An 18576-nucleotide genomic window follows, 5' to 3' on the forward strand; every position below is an offset into this window, starting at 1 on the left:
GATACAGTGCAGTTTCTTGCTTATCCTCCTGAGCAAAGAGCCCAGGATATTCAGGCTATGATACTGAGGTTTCAGCCTATGTCCTGGATTTCGGTGAGAATGACTGAGGCTGCTGGGCCTTATGGCCTCCTTCATCTGCTTGAAACACATGCCAGATGGCACAAGGGCTCTGCAGTGGGACCTGACGTTCCAGTGGGAGCAGCATCAGGGGAATCTCTCAGACATGGTCCAGATCTCAGACGGACTTGAAGAAGAACTGCAGTGGTGGCCAACGAACCACAATTTGGTCAGCTTCTCCCTCCCTCAACCAGATCTCATAGTAGTGACAGATGCACAACTCCCAGGATGGGGCAGCCATCTGGGAGAGGTCATGATCAGAGGTCTATGACAGAATCTGGACTCCACATCAACTTGCTGGAGCTCCAAGGGATCGACTGGCATTGAAAACCTTCTTACCCTAGTGCAGGTGTTCAAGGACAACACCACCAACCATGTGGTACTGCAACAAACAGGGCGGAGTGGGGTCTTGGACCGTTTGTCTAGAGGCCCTGCATCTCTGGACATGGCTGGAACTGCAGGGCATATCCGTGGTGGTTTAACACCTGGCAGGTTCTCTGAGCGCCAGAGTGGACAAACTCAGCCGCCGAAACCTAGCGGATCATGAGTGGCATCTCCATCCTGAGGTGGTGCAAGGTCTATTTCAGCAATGGGGGGAGGCTTGTTTAAGTTTATTTGCCTCCGAAGATGATGTGCAATGTCGGCTGTTTTGCACGCTGGAGTTTCCAAGGCGGCCATCACTCGGAGACACTTTTTGTTTCAAGTAAAGCTTAGGCCTCCTGTATGCCTTTCCGCCCATACCACTCCTTCCTAGAGTTCTCAAGAAGATCAGGAACGACTGGGCCCAAGTCAACCTTGTGGCTCCGAACTGGGCATGAAGAGTCTGGTATCCCAAGCTTCTGCACTTGAGCATCAATCCTCCGATCAGGCTGCCCCTTTGGGAGGATCTTCTTACAGCAGCAGGGAAGGTCCTCCACCCGAACCGGTCAACCCTCCACCTTCTTGCATGAAGGCTGAGCAGCGAAAGTTGACAACTTTCAATCTTTCTCCCGTAGTCTAGAAAGTCATTCTGCCAGCCAGGCATCCCCCTACCAAGCCAGTATACGCCTACCGATGGAAGAAATTTGTATTGTACAGCTAAATCTATTGACTCCCTTTCCATGTTGCTATTTAATGTCCTTCCTTTTATTTTTACCCTTGCCCGGCAGGGCTCTGCTTTGGGTACTTTGAGGGGTTACCTTTCCACTCTTGTCTGCCTTCTTGCAGCTGCCTCACCAATGAAGGTCTTGTATTTGTGTCCGCCCCCACCCGCCCTTCATTATCCCTCAGTGGAACCTTAATTTGGTTCTTATATTTTTTTTTTAGGGCCACTACACAACTGTTCCCTCCAGCCACTCACACTCAAAACAGCATTTGTTGTGGCAATTACATCCACTTGGAGGATGAGTGAGCTGCAGGCTTTGTCATTCAAGCCTCCCTACTGGACTGTGTTCCCAGACAAACTGGTTCTTTGCACTAGGGCCTCTTTCCTTCCGAAAATGACAACCCCATTTCATGTGGAACAATCAGCCACTTTGCACACTTTCTACACTCCTCTACATCCCTCCAAAGAAGAGAAGCGACTCCACCGTCTGCAAAAGAGAGTTTGCCAAGGAGCAACCCCCTGAGGGCTTGTGGACTCATTCCACCAGAGCCAAAGTTGAGACCACTTTGTTAGCACATGGAGTTCCAGTCCTAGATACCTGCCAGGCAGAAACTTGGGCATCCCTGCACAAGTCTACCAAACATTCCTGTCTGGACAATCAGGTCTACAGGGATTGGCATTTCGGTCGGTCCTGCAGGACTTCCTAGTATAACAAATTTGTCCACAGCCCAGGGACGGTACTGCTTGAGTATTTATTCAAAGGTAAAGAATCTGCGGCTAGACGTCTCCATCAGAAGAACAAGGTACTTACCTTTGGTAGCACCTTATCTGGTAGGGACAATACCTAGCCACTGATTCCTTACCGACCCACATCCGCCCGCAGATTTCCAGGGTTAAGGATACTCCCTTTTAGGGCCCTATTTTGGGACACACCAGCATCAGTACACTTCATGGCTCCACGCCCCTGCTGTGAAAAAGTAACGGACATCAGCCCGCCGAGGTGGTGCCTATATGGCTGACCGAAATGTCACTTCTGGCAAGTAGAAAGCCGATAAGGCTACGTGGAACCGGTTGACGTCACCTACCAGCATGCAGGTGTACTGCTCACGAAAAACCTTCCAGATTCAATCTGTCACCTGGGAAATTTAAAGGTAAGGAATCCGCGGCTAATTACCTGTCTCTACCAGGTAAGGTGAAGGTAAGTAACTTGTTCATTGTTTCCAGTGCAGGTCCAGGGCTTGCAGAACCTCTTATGCAATGTTGTAAGCAGCAGAGCAGGAATGATGTTACAACTCTATCTTTTCTTATTTTGTCCCAACTCCACTTCACCTCGAGGGCAGTTTATCATTTAAGGGTGTAGTGTTTCTTGATTGTAGGCTGACCTCCGGGGGAAAAGGTCCAGCATCGCCTACGCCGTCGTAACCAGGTGATTGTGTGACAATAGGTGGAGGGGAGGGGTCAGGAGCAGCAAGGTTCTTCAGTACAGTACTTGCCTAAGCCTCTGGAATTTCAGGGGGCACACATCCAACGGTCCCATGGATGGAGCATGCTCCGCATGAGAGCAAACACTTCTCCGGTGGCAGGTGAGAGGGGGCTTCTTAAGCTCTTGCCTGTGACCTGTGAGGGCCAGCAGAGTCCTCCTGCCCGGTCACTTAAGCCTACCTGGAGGACATAGCTTACTTCTTTGTGGCTTTAAAGTTCAGGGAAGTTAAGCCCAGCCTCAATTCTCAATAAAGGCCTTCAATGGAGCCCACCAAGGAGGGAATTCACCCCCTGTCCTCGATCCAGCACTGCCAGATCAACCACTTGGTGCCACTAAGGTCAGCTCTTAGTCTGGCCACTGAAGTTCAAGATGGTGGCTGCAGTTGCGAGGGGTGTGGCAACCAGTGGTTCCCCGTCTGGATCACATTCCATTTGCGAGTTATCACCCTGGGACCCACTAGCCACCTGATCTGCAGCCTCTCAGTTCCAGCAGGAGGCTGTGGGTTGGCAACTAACGTGAAATGATGCAGACAGCTTCTGGAAATACAGGGATGGAGTACAGCAAAGGCACCCTACAACCTTCTCCGTCCCCAGCTTAGCCAAGCTCCAGTTTCTAAGCTTTTAGAAAGGTACGATGTAACCTTATCTTCAGCTACGGTAGAAGATCTCCTTGGATTACGTCTTACTTGAACTACTGGTATCTATTAAGCTGAGCAGACTACAATTCTTAAGTATGCATTGCTCCTGGAGAACTTTAATGAATGTGTGCAACAGAAGATTGGATAAGGGGAACAAAGTTAAGCTCGTTTTCAAATCCGGCTTCTGCTATGTCTTCTTTCATCTTTGACCAAATAACAATGCTCTGTGTAAGGCACCTTATGCTTTGGGACGAGAAAGCCACTGCCATGGACAAAAAAGTAAGAGGGTGAGAGTCAAAATTTTAAATAAAGTTAAAGCCCTTGTTTGCCGAGATGTCTAGACTGCCAACTTTGGATTTGGGATCTTTCCAACACATGTATTGGATGATGCTTTTAAGAAGTCATGAGGGAATTCCCTTTCAATTTTGAAATTATAAACCTTTATGTTGGGTTTACTGCATTTAGTTGTAATAAAATGGTCAACACTCAACTGAGTTTTCTTGTATGATTCCTAAGTTATTTGCTAAAACAAAAAAAATGTAAATTGCAGGCTACATTTAACAAAGATATACAACATCAATTTTAAAAAATGGCAAAATAAAAAAAAATGTGGCATGTGTATATTGGTAAAAGAAAACAACAAAACCAAAAAAGAATGAATGTATACATTGCTGTGCACAATTATTGAGGATTCTTATGGAGCAGAGGGTGAATAGGGGAAGTGAGCGAGAGCTTAATGAATCTGAAAAGCTAGTCAATAGGAGGAATGGGAGCTGACAAGACAAAGGTGGCATCTTTAGACAAGCAGGGTGATAACGTCTCAGGGACTTTATAGAAAAAGAAAATCTCAGGTTAGACAACAGGAGAAAAGGTGAATGAGAGGCAAAAAAATATATAAGAGGCAAGTTGCAGGAAAATAAATACTAAAATTCCTCTATGAAATGAGGATACAGGGATACAAGGGAGACATAGGAATGTGAAATGACAAATTGACTATAGGGTGAAAGGTAAGCACTGATGAGAGAACCAGGAGTGCTATCATGAACAGAGTTCAGCTGGAAATAGTAATGTGGCTCAGCTCACACTTTACAGGAAGAGGAATACAAGGATGACGCAAGTGTGCAACAAACAGCAGATCAGAAGTGGCAAAAAATGCTATGTGTGGTTCATTCTGGGCATGCTAAAAAACAGAGTGGGCATGGTGGCTTTGGTGTAGGATGAAAGGGTGGAGCTGAATGTCATACAGAAAGCATAAACATGTAGTCTCCTGGGGCGTGAGACAGTATGGGCACGGAAGTTCTCAATGGCAAAATTAGATAAATATCTGGGTCATTTCCATGCAGGTACACAGGTACTCCCCAGTATGGAGGAAAGAGCTGAAAGGAACCTTAGCTACCTGTTAATGACAGCTTGATCTTCTGTCAATCGAAAGACTCTAGGTTTGGGGTTTCCATCCTGAGGTTTTGGGGTGATACTGCCAACCTCTACAAAGCCAAAGCCAACCTTGAAAAGCCCATCCACTGCTTCACCATGTTTATCAAAACCAGCAGCTATGCCCACAGGATTACGAAACTTCTTACCCAGGACCTGCACCTCCTGGAGAGAAACAGAAGATAAGTGATTGTAATCATACTGGCATAAAACACCTTTCTTCAATGTGGGCCTTGAAACCAAATTAAACCTTCACAAAGTCAATTGTTGGAACCCTTGTGGCAGGCAATTCTAGCAGCATTCTTTCACCTGCAAGATTTCTATTCACCCCCAGGCTAATCAAATTATGTACCCTGCATGCAAATTAATTGTTTCTTCAAATGCAACATTAAAAAAATATATATAATCTAAATATGAACAAACTTACACTTCAGGCAATCTATTATCATCAAGGCCTTTGTAATAAAGTCTTTAAAACGTATTTGCTGCTGAACTGAATACAATGACAAGAAAATGTTGGCATTTAAAGATGTCATACAATTAACTTTCACTCAAGCAGCGACTTGTGACCAAAATTAAACAAGGAATGATGTAGGAGGGGTGAACAGGAAACTGAGGGACGGGAGGGGGGGTGCTGGGGATGGCAGTGCGAGCAGATTCAAAGCGCCATAGCCAACACGAGCACAAAGGAGAGACACAGAAGAAGAGAGTAGTCACATTACTATCAATCGTGCGATAATCCAAGTAACAGGGTCAGTCTGCAAGGCGGTAACAAAACTGCCCCAAGGTGGGATAAACGTAAAGCATTTACCTATGACCCTAACGGATTTTTGAAAGGCAAGCCCACAAACAAATGAAAGTGATGGGTGTGACATGGGCGTGGTAAAAGCCCACAATATTCACAATGGGTCGGAAGCGCTTGCACGCTCGACCTAAAAACTAAACATGCTAAATCATGCCCTAAGTGGCCTTTGTAGAAGTGTCTCATCCAAGAACAAAATATCAGTCTCAGATAAACAGATTTGTCGTAAAAAAAAAAAATACAAGGAAAGAAGGAAATCGGATGGTGTTGCTCTGGAAAAGCAGATGGCAAACAAAACATTTACTATGCATTTATTTCTCAGAAAAAGAACAAATTGATTAGCAAAACAAAAACTACCAAGATTCGTTTTTCTCAAAATCCAAATTCAAAGAAGTAATCTCAAAGCATCATTGATTCCACCATGTTAAGCCGCACTTGATACTGAGTGAATCTTATTAAAATATATTCCCTTTAAGAAAAAAAAGACAGATTTGAAGCAAAAAAAATACAATATCGGGCTAAAACGTCTGCGGTAACCATAACCTGTTTAAATTGAATATAGGATATACATACCATGGAAAAAAACATACAGACCAGGCAAACAAACGCACACACGCAGGCACCGTTAGAGGACACGCAAGACAAGGAGAGAAGATGTCTGCAAAAGAAGAGTGAAAGTACCTAACCATGCAGTTAGAAAACATATCTTAGTAGTAGTTTAAATTAATTCCTGATGTAGAAAAAATTAGTTCGCTCACATAAAACATATCAGCAATCGTGCGATAATCCATATAACAGGGTCAGTCTACAAGGCGGTCACAAAACCGCCCCAAGGCGGGACAAACCTAAAGCATTTACCAATGCCCTCAAGAGATTTTTTTAAAGGAAATCACACAAACGAATGAAAGTGATGGGTGTGACATGGGTGTGGTCAAAAGCCCACAATACTTACAACAGGTCAGAAGCGCTCGCACAATCAACCTAAAAATCAAGGGCCCTCATATAAACAGGCCAAACTGGGGCAAATGGAAGATCCTTGTGACGATAACTCTGAGCAAAGGGGTTGTCATAGTCAAAGACCTGATTTAAACAGATGATGATACCCATAAGACAAAATCTAAAGTTTCCAGGACATTCTACACAAAGGGAGATTTTTGTCTTCAATATCAGAGGAAGGGGCCACTTTCATTGGCTGTGCATGCTGCCATTTAGAAAGGCCTTAATAAACAAGGAAAAGGCATTGAAAAAACCATTTTTTTCTTATTTTCCTTTACAGAATTGAAAAGGAGGCGTTTCCTACCTCAGTAAGGGTTGTTTCTCTTATGGGGCTGGGTTGGCACCTCAAGGATCTATAATTTCAAAAAGGCGCCCCCTCACACAGCCAGCAGGGAGAGTTTAGAAACTTTACTTTGCAAGATTTTCAGAGCTTGGCAGAAGTCATTCAAGAAAGAACCAACTGTATGGCAGGACAATGGACAATGGAGAAGCATGTGATTTTTCTTTTGGCATCAACTTCCAATTCAGGGCCTGCTATATCAGGTAGAAACTACATATGGATGCGTTTGTGGAAGGTGGACAGCACAAAAATACATGTTGAGCCTTTTTCAGGAGTAAAAGTGTTTGGTATTTAGCTTGAGGAACTGGTGGAAAAAAAAGTCAGAAGAGGATAGAAAGTTGATGGCACTAGCACAGTCTCAAAGTAGTGACTGGTCGTTTTCAAATAAAATACGTTTTTGTCCTCAGAAATCAACAAAGGTGTACAGTCCTTTAGTGGAAGGGGATACAAGCATGGTGTCCCCTTGATAGTCAAATCCCAGCAGAAGCAAGCAACTGTGCAGGGCCAATCAAGGAATTACTTCTTCCATTCTACGAAGACTTGAAAAGGTCAACATCGCATTCCTCGGTTAATGAAGGGCTACCAAATAGAATTCCAAACCTGACCAGAATTTTTTTTTGTACTGATCCTAGCACCAAGAAATCCTTTGAAGAGAAGTGCAATTCTTCAGGACAATCAGAACATGCTGCATAAGAACACAATAGTTCCAGCTCTGCAGTCTGAGTTGGGAAAATAGGTCTATTCTAGATCTAAAGAACCGAAACGTCTTTTTTTTTTTATTTTTATAAATTTATTTTTAATTGACATTTTTGTACAACACAATTAACATGCCCATTCGAGTGATATCGTAGGCTACCCACTGCAGTCCGTGGCCCCTTCTAGAGGCTCCCCATCCGGGTAGGCCTTACATTGTTCAAAGAGCACACAAATTTAAGGCAATAGTGTCACCCTGCAAATGGTGAGTACAGCCATCTATTTCAGTAGATGAAACAAATAAAAAACAACTTTAGGCATACAACAAATAATCCATTCCTGGATATGCCCGAATTAACTAATAGAAGTCAGTGGTTGCGGACTCCCCTCTCTAAGCTGGGGACCACACGCAGTAAGGGGTAGACCCCTGGAGAGAAACCTAACCAGAGGGTCCCAGATACAATCAAAACTTCTGCTTGAGCCCTCCCCTTTATCAACCAGACGCTCCATGGCGAGGCTCTTCCACAGCCTGGTGAACCACAGGGCTATAGGGGGTGGGTCTGCTCTTTTCCAGAAGGACGCTAATGCTGTTTTCGCCGCCCCTAGAGCCAACCAAAGAATGGCACAGTCCCAGTGTGATTGGTGCTGCAATTCATGGGCTCGAAGACCCAAGAGAATATGTTCTGGCGCGGTCGGTACGGGGTAACCCAACATCTCTTTAAGATGTGAGAGGATTTCGTTCCAATAGGGGCGAATAGTTGGGCAGTCCCACCAAATGTGTCTAAAGTCCCCAAACATGCCACAGCCCCGCCAACATCTATCGGACACCTGTGCGTATAGTTTCTTAAGCTTCTCTGGGTAGAGGTACTAGTTGTAGAGAAGCTTGTAGTGTGCTTCCCTGGCACCCATTGAGCGGTTATGTTTGGATATATCCTGATATAGATGTCGCCAACGGTCCTCCCCCACAGAGATGCCCAGTACCTGTTCCCAGAAGGGGATGTGTCAAGGGGTCGGCGCTCTCTGCGCAGCGGCTAATATAGAATACAGCGTAGAAATACTACCCCTTGTCAATCCGCCCCTTTGCACAAATCTCTCCATTGGAAGCAGATCTCTTGTGGCTGCCTCCCGCATATGCGGCTGTGAGACCCAATGCACCAACTGAGTGTAATGGTAGTGTTCGGACTGAGGGAGCTGAAAATCTCTGCAACAGTTATTAAACGTACAGAGTTGGTCACCATGATACAGATCTGCAATTCGCAAGCATCCCCCTTCCCTCCACCTATCAAAGGGCCCAGAAGCTTCCCCCGGGGGGGAATGCCTTGTTAAAATGGATAGGGGTATGTGGTGAGGGGAAGGATGTAATCTCGTAGGTTCTTGTTACCTTGTCCCACACTTTAAGGGTAGTGGCGGTGGGTGTGCTAATGTATGCGTTTTGTGGCTGTGACCCCTTGGGCTTCCATGGGACATCCCACAAGGTCTTGCCCGTCACTGCCCTATCCATATGAAGCCACAGCTTTTCTGACTCTCGGAGGGACCATTCAGCTAATACACGCAGCTGTGCAGCTCTATAGTACTGAAGGAGGTCAGGAAGCGCTAATCCTCCCTCTTCCTTGGAGCGTACCAGTACTTTATTTGATACTCTAGCTCTTGTTCCCTGCCAAATGAACCTCGTCCGGGTCTCAGCAAAGAAATCTGGCAGTATATCAATAGGGAGGCTTTGAAAGAGATAGAGAAATCTGGGGAGCACTGTCATCCTAATGCTATTGATGCGCCCCAGCCAAGGCAACCATAGCGGAGACCACCTCTTAAAGTCTTCTCGTAGTGGCTTAATCAAGGGGGGATAATTAGCTCTGAACAGATCAGACACCTGGTGAACAAATCGAATACCCAAATATGTGATTTCTTTTTTAGCCCACGTAAATGGGGTCAAGGAGGCTACCTGGGTCATTACCCCTGTGGGCATCGACAGGTTAAGAAGATATGATTTCCACACGTTTACCTTAAAACCTGCCACCTGCTCAAAGAGTGTCAACTCCTCTTGAATTACCACGAGGGATGTGCGGGGTTCAGTGACAAATAATAAAATGTCGTCAGCAAATAAGGACATTTTATGGTGGTCGGGACAAATTTAATGCCTGAGAGGAGTGCCATGTCGACTTAGTCATTTTCTCCCCACCAGCACACACAAGCTGGCAAGCAGTGTATCTATGCTGAGTGAGGGGTCTCCAGGGTGGCATAAGACATGCTGCAGCCCTTAGAGACCCTCCCTGGCATCAGGGCCCTTGGTACCAGGGGTACCAGTTACAAGGGACTTACCTGGATGCCAGGGTCTGCCAGTTGTGGAAACAAAGGTACAGGTTAGGGAAAGAACACTGGTGCTGGGGCCTGGTTAGCAGGCCTCAGCACACTTTCAAATCATAACTTGGCGTCAGCAAAGGCAAAAAGTCAGGGGGTAACCATGCCAAGGAGGCAGTGAGCTGTCCCGCCAGTTCTGCACCAAAAGCTTTGTAGAAGTGGGCCGTAAAGCCGTCAGGGCCCGGGGCCTTATGCAGGGGAATGGCGTCTATAGCCGCCTGAACCTCCTCCACTGTAAATGGCGCCGCTAGCATTTAATTAGTCTCCTGAGAGACCTCTGGCAGCTAGGTATTTCACAGATAGGTTTCTTGAGTGTGAGCAGGTGGGTGATCTGAGTGATAGAGACGGTCGTAAAACCATCTAAATGCACTTGCTTTCCCCTCTTCCGTGAGGTGTTCTCCGAGCTCGTCAGTGACTTGCTCTATGTAGTCCCGGGCCTGTTTGGTTCGAAGCTGTCTTGCCAGGGGAGTACCTATCTTGTTGCCATTGTCATAATGGGATTTCTGAAGTCTCAGCAGTGTCAATTCTGCCCTGTTTGTATAGATAGCTTGTAATTTACCTTTGAGGGACACCACCCTCCTTTGGGCTTGCCAGGTCGGGGAGAGCTTATGGTCTCGTTCAGCTATCTTAAGTTCACTATCCAAAAAAAGTTGGTCCTTAGCCTTTAATCGGTGCATCGCAGACGCTAAGGAGATGCATTTGCCTCTGATGACTGCCTTAAAGGCATCCCAGAGTGTATGGGGGTTAGTATCTCCGACCCTATTATGTTGGAAGTATTCCCTGATCGTTAACCGCAGATCGTTACGCGATGCTATGTCATGGGTGAGTACATTGGGAAAGTACCAGCGCTTGGTAGAGGTGCGTGCTAGGGACCAATTCAGGCCAACCACCACTGGGGCATGATCCGATATAATAATTGGATGAATGGCTACAGACTTAAGAATCTGTCTTAACGGTTTGCTCAGAAATACGTAGTCTATCCTCGAGTAGGAGCGGTGGGTATGTGAGAAGAAAGTATAATCCCTCTCTAAGGGTTTCAGCGCCAGGAATCAAAAATCCCCAATCGGCAGATGGTGGACTTCACCGATCTGGCAAAAGCACTGTTCTGTGATCTCTATGGATGTGTCGTGTCTAGAACAGAGTCCCAAATCAGGTTGAAGTCTCCCATTAAAATTATTTCACCCTCTGCATAGCCCTCCAGTTCTCTCAGGAACTGTAACAGAAATTGGGTTTGACCGCTGTTAGGGGCGTAAATAGTAGATATTGTACACATTTTCCTTTCTAGGCTGCCTTTTACCATTAAGTATCTTCCCTCTTTATCTTTCTTGGAACCTGTCTCCCTGAAGTGGACCGATCTGTGAAACATCAAAGCCACCACACAGTGCTTCGTTGGTGCTGAAGCTAAAGAAATCTGAGTGTAGTGTTTGTGACGGAGACAATGTCCCTCCCCCTCTTCAAATGTGTTTCTTGTAGTGCCACAATGTCATAATGGTGATCATCAAAGTACTTTCTCAATTGCGACCGCTTATTGGGGGGAATTAAGTCCTTTCACATTCCATGAAAGTAGTTCCAGCATCATCTCCCCAAAACAGAAACACTCTCAACTAGACCCCTGATATTATCTCTAATACCCCGCACCTTGACTCCCATCCCCCCCTTCGGAACTCCAAGCCTGCTTTGGGCTTTCCACATGACTCTTTGAATATCGAAAGGGATGGTAAACAATGAACAAACCTAAGGAACATCTCAGAAGAGATACAGAATCATAGACTTGACAGTATAGAACAACAAACTTCCTTACATACTTCATTTCGTGGACAGGGTCCAAATCCACCTCCTCTCCCCCCAGGCCTCGTCAAACCAGCATACATTTCAGCGGAGGAGCCCCCCCAAACCTCCAGAGACCAACAGGAGCGGAGTATGTCTGAATGTCATGTAGAGCGGAGGCCTTTATTGTGCTTCTCACGTCCACACCTTCTCCCCAGGGGAAGCAGCCCCCGTCATTCCATCTCCATCGAAGCCCCCATCTGGGGTTGCACCCCAGCTCTCTCCAGTGGACCGCCGGGGCCATCCCCGAGGCAGGACCTCCAGGCAACGTTATCTTCTGGGGATCTTCCTACCCCTCCTCTGTTGTTTCCATTGGTCCGTTGACGTGGAAGGGATATCCTCTCCTCGCCCTGCTCAAACCGCGACGCCGGCGTCACCCCTCTCTCCTCCAGACTCTAGGCCCAACACGGCTGCCGCATCATCCACAGCCGTGAAATGGCATGCCCTACTGTGGAGTTCGAACACCACACCAAAGAGAAAGGTCCAACGATATCTTTTGTTCTTCTCTCTCAGAGCCTCCGTCACCAGGCAGAACTATTGCCGTTGTTGCAGGGTTGCTGGAGCTATGACCTGATAGAGGGAGCATCTTGCACCCTGGAAGGAGATAAAGTCTTGTTGTCTTGCCTTTAATAGAATTCGTTCCTTCACCTTGAACGAGCTCAGTTTAGCAAGAATGTCTCTATGTCTGCTCCCTTTGCCCGCAGCTCTACTGCCCACGCGGTGCACTCGTTCCACTTGCACCTCCGGTTGATCCTCTCCCATAAGGGTGGAAAATAGCTCAATCACAAAGGCCTCCAGATCAGTCCCCTCTGCTCCCTCCCCCAGTCCTCTCACCCTTATGTTGTCTCTGCGTGCACGATTTTCCAAATCTTTGAACTTTAATGTGGCGAGATGTAGCTGTACCTTAATATTCGTAATCTCAGTCTCCACCGGGGCAACTTTCTGCTGTAAGTCCTGCAAATGCATTTCCAAATCTATAGTACGGGCCCCTACTGAGTCTACATCTGTTTGAAGTGCAGATAGTTTCCCATTGACATCTGCTTGGAAGGCATCCAGCCTCGCTCTAATATCCGTCGTAAGCTCCTGTCGCAACTCGGCTTTGAAGTGCAAAGGGAGGACAAGAGGTCCTCCTTTGTGAGCGTCATCTCTCCCCCCTGTGCCTGGTCAGCGCTCTCCACTCTGGCTGGAGAAAAGTAGCTGGAGACTCTCTTGGTCTGGACCTTTCGCCGTGGCATAGGCGTCTGTCAGGGACCGGGCCCCAGTGCTTGTTTGTAGGCGCTCTCTCTCCCCCTCAGAACTGCTCTCCTTCTCATAAGGGCCCTTCTCTAGGCCTCTGCCCTCATCTCACAGCCCACTTCTCAAGGGGGAAGTTATGTGTCTCTCCTCGCCCCCGCATCTCATTTGCTCCCGCTCATTCCAGGTGTCTCTCACCCTCTTGCGGCTGTGGCCCCCTCTTTGGAGTGTCCAGTCGCCTGTGGTCGCAATATTGGGCCCTATTGTCTCAGGGCCCTGCTCGGGCGGATCTCCCCAGCTCAGTGCTCTTCGAATTGGCCTCCCTCTCCCTGTCTCGGCTCTTCATGCGCAGAGCTGTGCCGTCATAGCACTGGGCTTGCTCCAAAAATATTTTCCAGGGGAGACCGTCCTGTTGGTTCCCCGATTTCACCGGTAGACAAGGGGGTTATTTGTGGGGGGCAGCCGCCATCTCCATTTCGGACCGCCGCCCCAAGCTCTGCAAAAACGGCCCTTCATGGGCCCCGCCTCGCCACTGTGCGGATTGGCGCTCACCTTAATGGAGCTCTTCCCAGTTCCTGCACAGCTCTGGGGGGGGAGACACCTCTCTCCCCTGCTCCTCGGGGCCCGCAGCTCACATCTCCATGTCGGTGCTCCAGTCTCCACTCAGCTCCATCCCAGCCACCCCTAGGCCGCACTCCGAAGCAAGCCGCGCACTCGGCCGGCGGGCTCTGCTTCGTGCGACACACCTCACAGCCGGCAATCTCGATGGATTCTCCCCCTCCGGGGACTTAGAGGCACGCCACCAGGTCAGGGTGAATCCTTTTGCGCCCCTTCACCTCCTCAATACATCAGGCCTGGGGGGATTTAGACAGAGCAGACAGAGCTCACATCCGCCTCTTGAAATTTCTTATTCAAACACAAACCATTCAAGATCATGATGCTGCAGACAATCCTGTCTTTGATTTGCCGGGGCAACTACTTCACATCTTTGGATTATTTAAAGCTTTTCTGCATACATGCCCTTCCATGGTCAATTCCACAAATTCCTATGTCTATGCATCTGGAGAAAACACTGGCAGTCAGAGTCTTGCCCTTTGGACTCTCGTTAATTCCAAGAGTCTTCCCAAAATGTTGGCACCACTAGTGGGTTAGACTGCATCCATCAAGGTGTTAAATAATAGGTCACCCAGGTAAGGAAACCAGTTAACACATCTTTTTTCCACGGCACAGAGCGATGTTCAGACTGTATGCAGGTTTCTCCAAGATCATGGTTTTCCTTTTGAACCTTAAGTCGTACAGGCTACAGCCATCTCAGATTTTGAAGTACACAGGGCCAATTTTTCAAATTGGCATTGGTAAGAACTTAGTTCCCAATCTGAGGATGCTGGAACTGAGGGAAAGACTTTCGAAGCTCCTTGAGAAAGACAGCGAAACAGCCAAAGAATAGATGGTAGTCCAGGCAGAGATAGCTTCTTGTCCGTCATCTTTTTTTTTTTCCTAAACATTGTCATTCCTGGGACTATGGGAAGAGTATGCTAGTGACTCTGGAAATAAGCTAGAACTGAGCTAGTGGTTGAACCCAATCAACCTGGAACAGGGTATCTTTGAATTTTCACAAGACTTGAAAGCAGGCACACCGTTCAATTCACAATCTTTGGTATCAGACATAAATAAAAAGCTAATTGAACTGGACAGCGTTAGCAGCAATCTTTCAAGTTCTCCAAACCATTCTTACTTTTGTACAGAATCGGGCCATAAGGATAAGGAGAAAGTCAAGCAGCTTGAGCGTATGCTAACCAACAGGGGCTTATAAGTTTAGCGCTCCTAGCTCGGCAATTGGGTGTGTGGGTTGAATCCAATCTTTTACTGGAGGCGATTTCTTCTTCCCATGAAGAATCAGCAAGCAGACCAGTTGCACAGTATCTTCCCTTCTTCAAACTCAAAGCACCAGGGTCATCTAGAATTTCAGGAAATCACCCAAATGTTTGATCCACTCTGTTTGGATCTTTTTGCCACATTAAATAATAACAGTAGGGGTCAGGAGCTTTTGTCCGTTCCTTGATGGGTTTTTACTTGCTCAATGCCTTCCTCTCCAATTCTCCTCCTGCATAAAGTATTCAGAAAGATTATTTAGGGAAAAATATCAGGTTATTTAGGTCACTGCTTGCTGGCCTTGGAGAACACAGTAACCTGTACTCCTCAGGTTCGAGGATTTTTCCAACTGCACCTTCCCTTCATCGGGCGGTCATCTTCTGAAAATCCGATTGGGGATATGAAAACTGAGGAGGTGATGAACAGAGTTGAGATTTTCTGAGGAAGTGGCCTCATCAATCCAACCTACAACAATAGCTACCTTTAACAAGCATTTGCAATGCAACGGGTCTCGCATCTGCTCGAGTTAGAGCGATTAGTGTTGTAAATTCCTATCTGGACTTTTCTTGCCACGTAAATTGAAAATTTAAAGTTAAACAGTTTCACATAAGGGAGCCGATTCACAGTGCCACGGTTGCCATGAGCATCAGCGTGAAGAAACACATAAAAGGAAAAAAAGTCCACTTGCAGTTAAACTAATTGGCAAAAGTGCAACTAGCCATGTAACAGGGGCGATGGCCAAGGCGGTCACAAAACCTCCCCAAGGAGGGACAAAGGTAAACCATTTACCAATATCATCAAAGTATTTTCTGAAGGGCAAGCCCACGAACGAGTGGTAGTGATGGGCGTGAGGTGGGCGTTGTTAAAAGCCCAGATGCTTACCAACACATCGGAAAAGCAGTGCTTGCGCGCTGCAATGCTCAACCTAAAAAGCTATTCTAGAAAATGGAAACTTTGAGCTTGGTGTGGATGAAACCGCAGACATCCCTCTTTCGGTTCCCTGCCTTGATTTTTGTTGGAGTTGGTTGCATCTACTTTGGGAGGCCAATGGGCTGCTATTGAAACCTTTAGAGTGAACAATACTCATGTTTTGAAATTCCATGCTTTTAAAAAGCTTTCCCAACAGAATACTAGTCATCCATTCTTCATTTCCCTCACTGGTTCATCCGAGGTTACTGAGAGCTTTACATAACTCTCCTTTTGAACCTTATAGCTCAGTACCTCCTAAATGTCTCGCTTTCGAAGTATTTTTCTTGTCGCTATTTATCAATGAGGCAATCAACAGGAACTGGCACTTTCCTTGATTCATGACCCTTTTTTGATTTTTTTTTTCCCTGACAATGCCGTCTTCAGAACGGACCTGGCTTTTTTTTTTAAACCTGAATAGTCATCTCTTTATGTAGATGATGATTTTGTTTACCAGTCTCTCCCTCTGCAAATTTTGGAGGATAAACAAAGATTGCATTTGTTACTTGTGTAAAAAGAAATTTCAATAACTTAAAATTTTAGGAAAGTTCAACTTTTGTGTTTTACATTTTGAACAACCAGGAAGTGATTGGAGTTTCTATTGCAACTACGAGCAAGTGGGTAAGGCATACAGTTTGTGTGGCTTCTGAGTTAAGTAGAACTTTTTGGGGCAGGTCAGGGAATGTCTACTAAAAGTATTTTTGCATCTTGGGCAGCCTTCAGTTGTTGTCACATATAGTGCTATGTAACGCTGCTGCCTTGGTTACTCCAAATATATTTGTGTCTCACTACAAAATACAGATATAAGGGTTTACAAAGTCAGACACTTTTGTTTCAGCCGGGCTTTCTGCAGTAAAGGACTAAATTGCCTTGCTTGGATTTCTTACATAATAAAGCATAGGTTATAGAATTAATGATTTGTCTACGCTGTTTTCCTTGTTGTCTTGTGGCTTGGGTACATCCACATTATTTAAAGACTGAGACAAGGAAGGCATAGGAGGAGGTAATCCTCAGACTGCAGCTAATACTCATTACTCTGAGTCATGGTCTTCCACATCACTGTCCAACATACCCAGCCCTCCATGCCCATTTCAACTTCAGAGTTATTCAATCAACTCATTTTATTCGGTTAACTTAACCCATAGAAATAAAAATAATAAAAAGCATTGACAGTGCAAGTAAAAACAAAATGACAGTACAAACAGACAAATATTATACAGCCTATTTCTTTCTTAATCTAATAGCACCACAGGGGTGACCAGAGGGCTACAGAGGTGTTCTTACTCAATATCTGCTGATAGAGTAAGGCTGGACTACAGGGGAAGAATGCAATTAATTAGGAATGAGTTTCAATTAATGCTTTCTTGAGGAATAGTAGCATTTACAAAATGAAACAGAATGCAGCGTAGACTTAACAGCAACACCGTCACATGAGCATGGTTATGGCCCTTTAAAGAGATCTCAACTAAAGGGGAAACTTGGGAAAAGGTGTACTACACATAACCAACCTGGTTAAAGCTAACAAGTACCTGTGATAAGAATTCTTTACCCACAAGAAATAGGGTTTGATATTCAGTACAGTTACGATAAGCATAAATGAACGCACAGACTGCTTTATTAAGTTTAAATCCCTTCGCCTGAGTTAGTCAATTGGTAAAGAACATTTTTTTGGCCCAAGTCTTGTTTTTAATGATAGTACCTGGATTCAGAAAAAGCCCAGGTCTCCCAAGTTCAGTATAATTTGAACTAATACATTTGATCATCAGGATCTTCAGGGGACAAATTAAAGAAAGACAATCAAAAATTACTGCTCGATTTAAAAGAGTCTTGGGCTTTGACCAATTTGAGATGCAGAGCAGTAATGAATGCAGCTTTATGATTTCTTCAATAAATGAGAGCCCAGGTTTTTAGTGACAAATAAATGTAGAAGAACCTAGAGATAGAGCCGTCAATCTCTGCAGAACCTATTCTCCTCCCTTTGTAGGCTATACACAGTCAGGTCACCCAAAATCCTAACTCATTACTTGCAGTCAAAACACCTTTACTATTATAAATAGCACATATCATTTTAATATTTTAGATCCCACTTTTGATGCAAAGTTGAACACTGCACCAACTGACCTGGGACCCTGCTGTCTCCGGACAGGCAATAAATGGTGGCAACTGCCAGATCTACTAAAATGGACTCTAATGGAGGTACTTTACTAATAGACGTAACTGATTTTAAACAACCTAGACTTTGAAGTTCTATGTCCAATCATCGTTATAACAGTTCTAGAAAAATAGTACATAAATCCAGACAACTGCTAAACGAAACAAATGAATCCAGTAATTACTGTAAATTATCTGTCAAGTGGCCATTAAGACTGCATCATTTGTGTAAAGTAAAGTTGAAAATGGATGGATAGAACCAGTACATTTACCTCCAGCACCAAATCTCAGCATAGCTGGTAAATTCAAATGTAGATCTCTCAAAAGGACTCTGCAGTGAGATATCAACGCCTAAGGAGAATGACTCCTCCACAAGCTTGATCGAATGATGCTGTCAAAAGCCTACCCTAGGTCCATGATTGCAAGATGCATGGACTCCTAGTTGGTGACAGTGTATTTGCTTATCAACAGATCCAAGTGAAGGCACTGCTGAATGGTGCCGAAACCAGGCCTAAATCAAATCTGAATATCCTAACTAACTTGATTCTCTCTCTCTCTCTATATATATATATATATATATATATATATA

At 45.5% G+C, this 18576-nt stretch overlaps 1 protein-coding gene across 2 annotated transcripts in view; it reads right to left on the minus strand.

Annotated features, from left to right (window-relative positions):
* Window positions 1–18576, minus strand: part of DHODH (dihydroorotate dehydrogenase (quinone)) — a 305977-nt gene that overhangs the window by 248272 nt on the left and 39129 nt on the right. For both annotated transcript variants that reach the window (XM_069216710.1, XM_069216711.1), the window contains exon 3: window positions 4718–4917. In XM_069216710.1, the coding sequence (XP_069072811.1) occupies window positions 4718–4917 (200 nt within the window). The remainder of the gene's footprint in view (window positions 1–4717; window positions 4918–18576) is intronic.

This window comes from Pleurodeles waltl, chromosome 12 (assembly GCF_031143425.1).
Source record: "Pleurodeles waltl isolate 20211129_DDA chromosome 12, aPleWal1.hap1.20221129, whole genome shotgun sequence".
Taxonomy (NCBI): Eukaryota; Metazoa; Chordata; class Amphibia; order Caudata; family Salamandridae; genus Pleurodeles; species Pleurodeles waltl.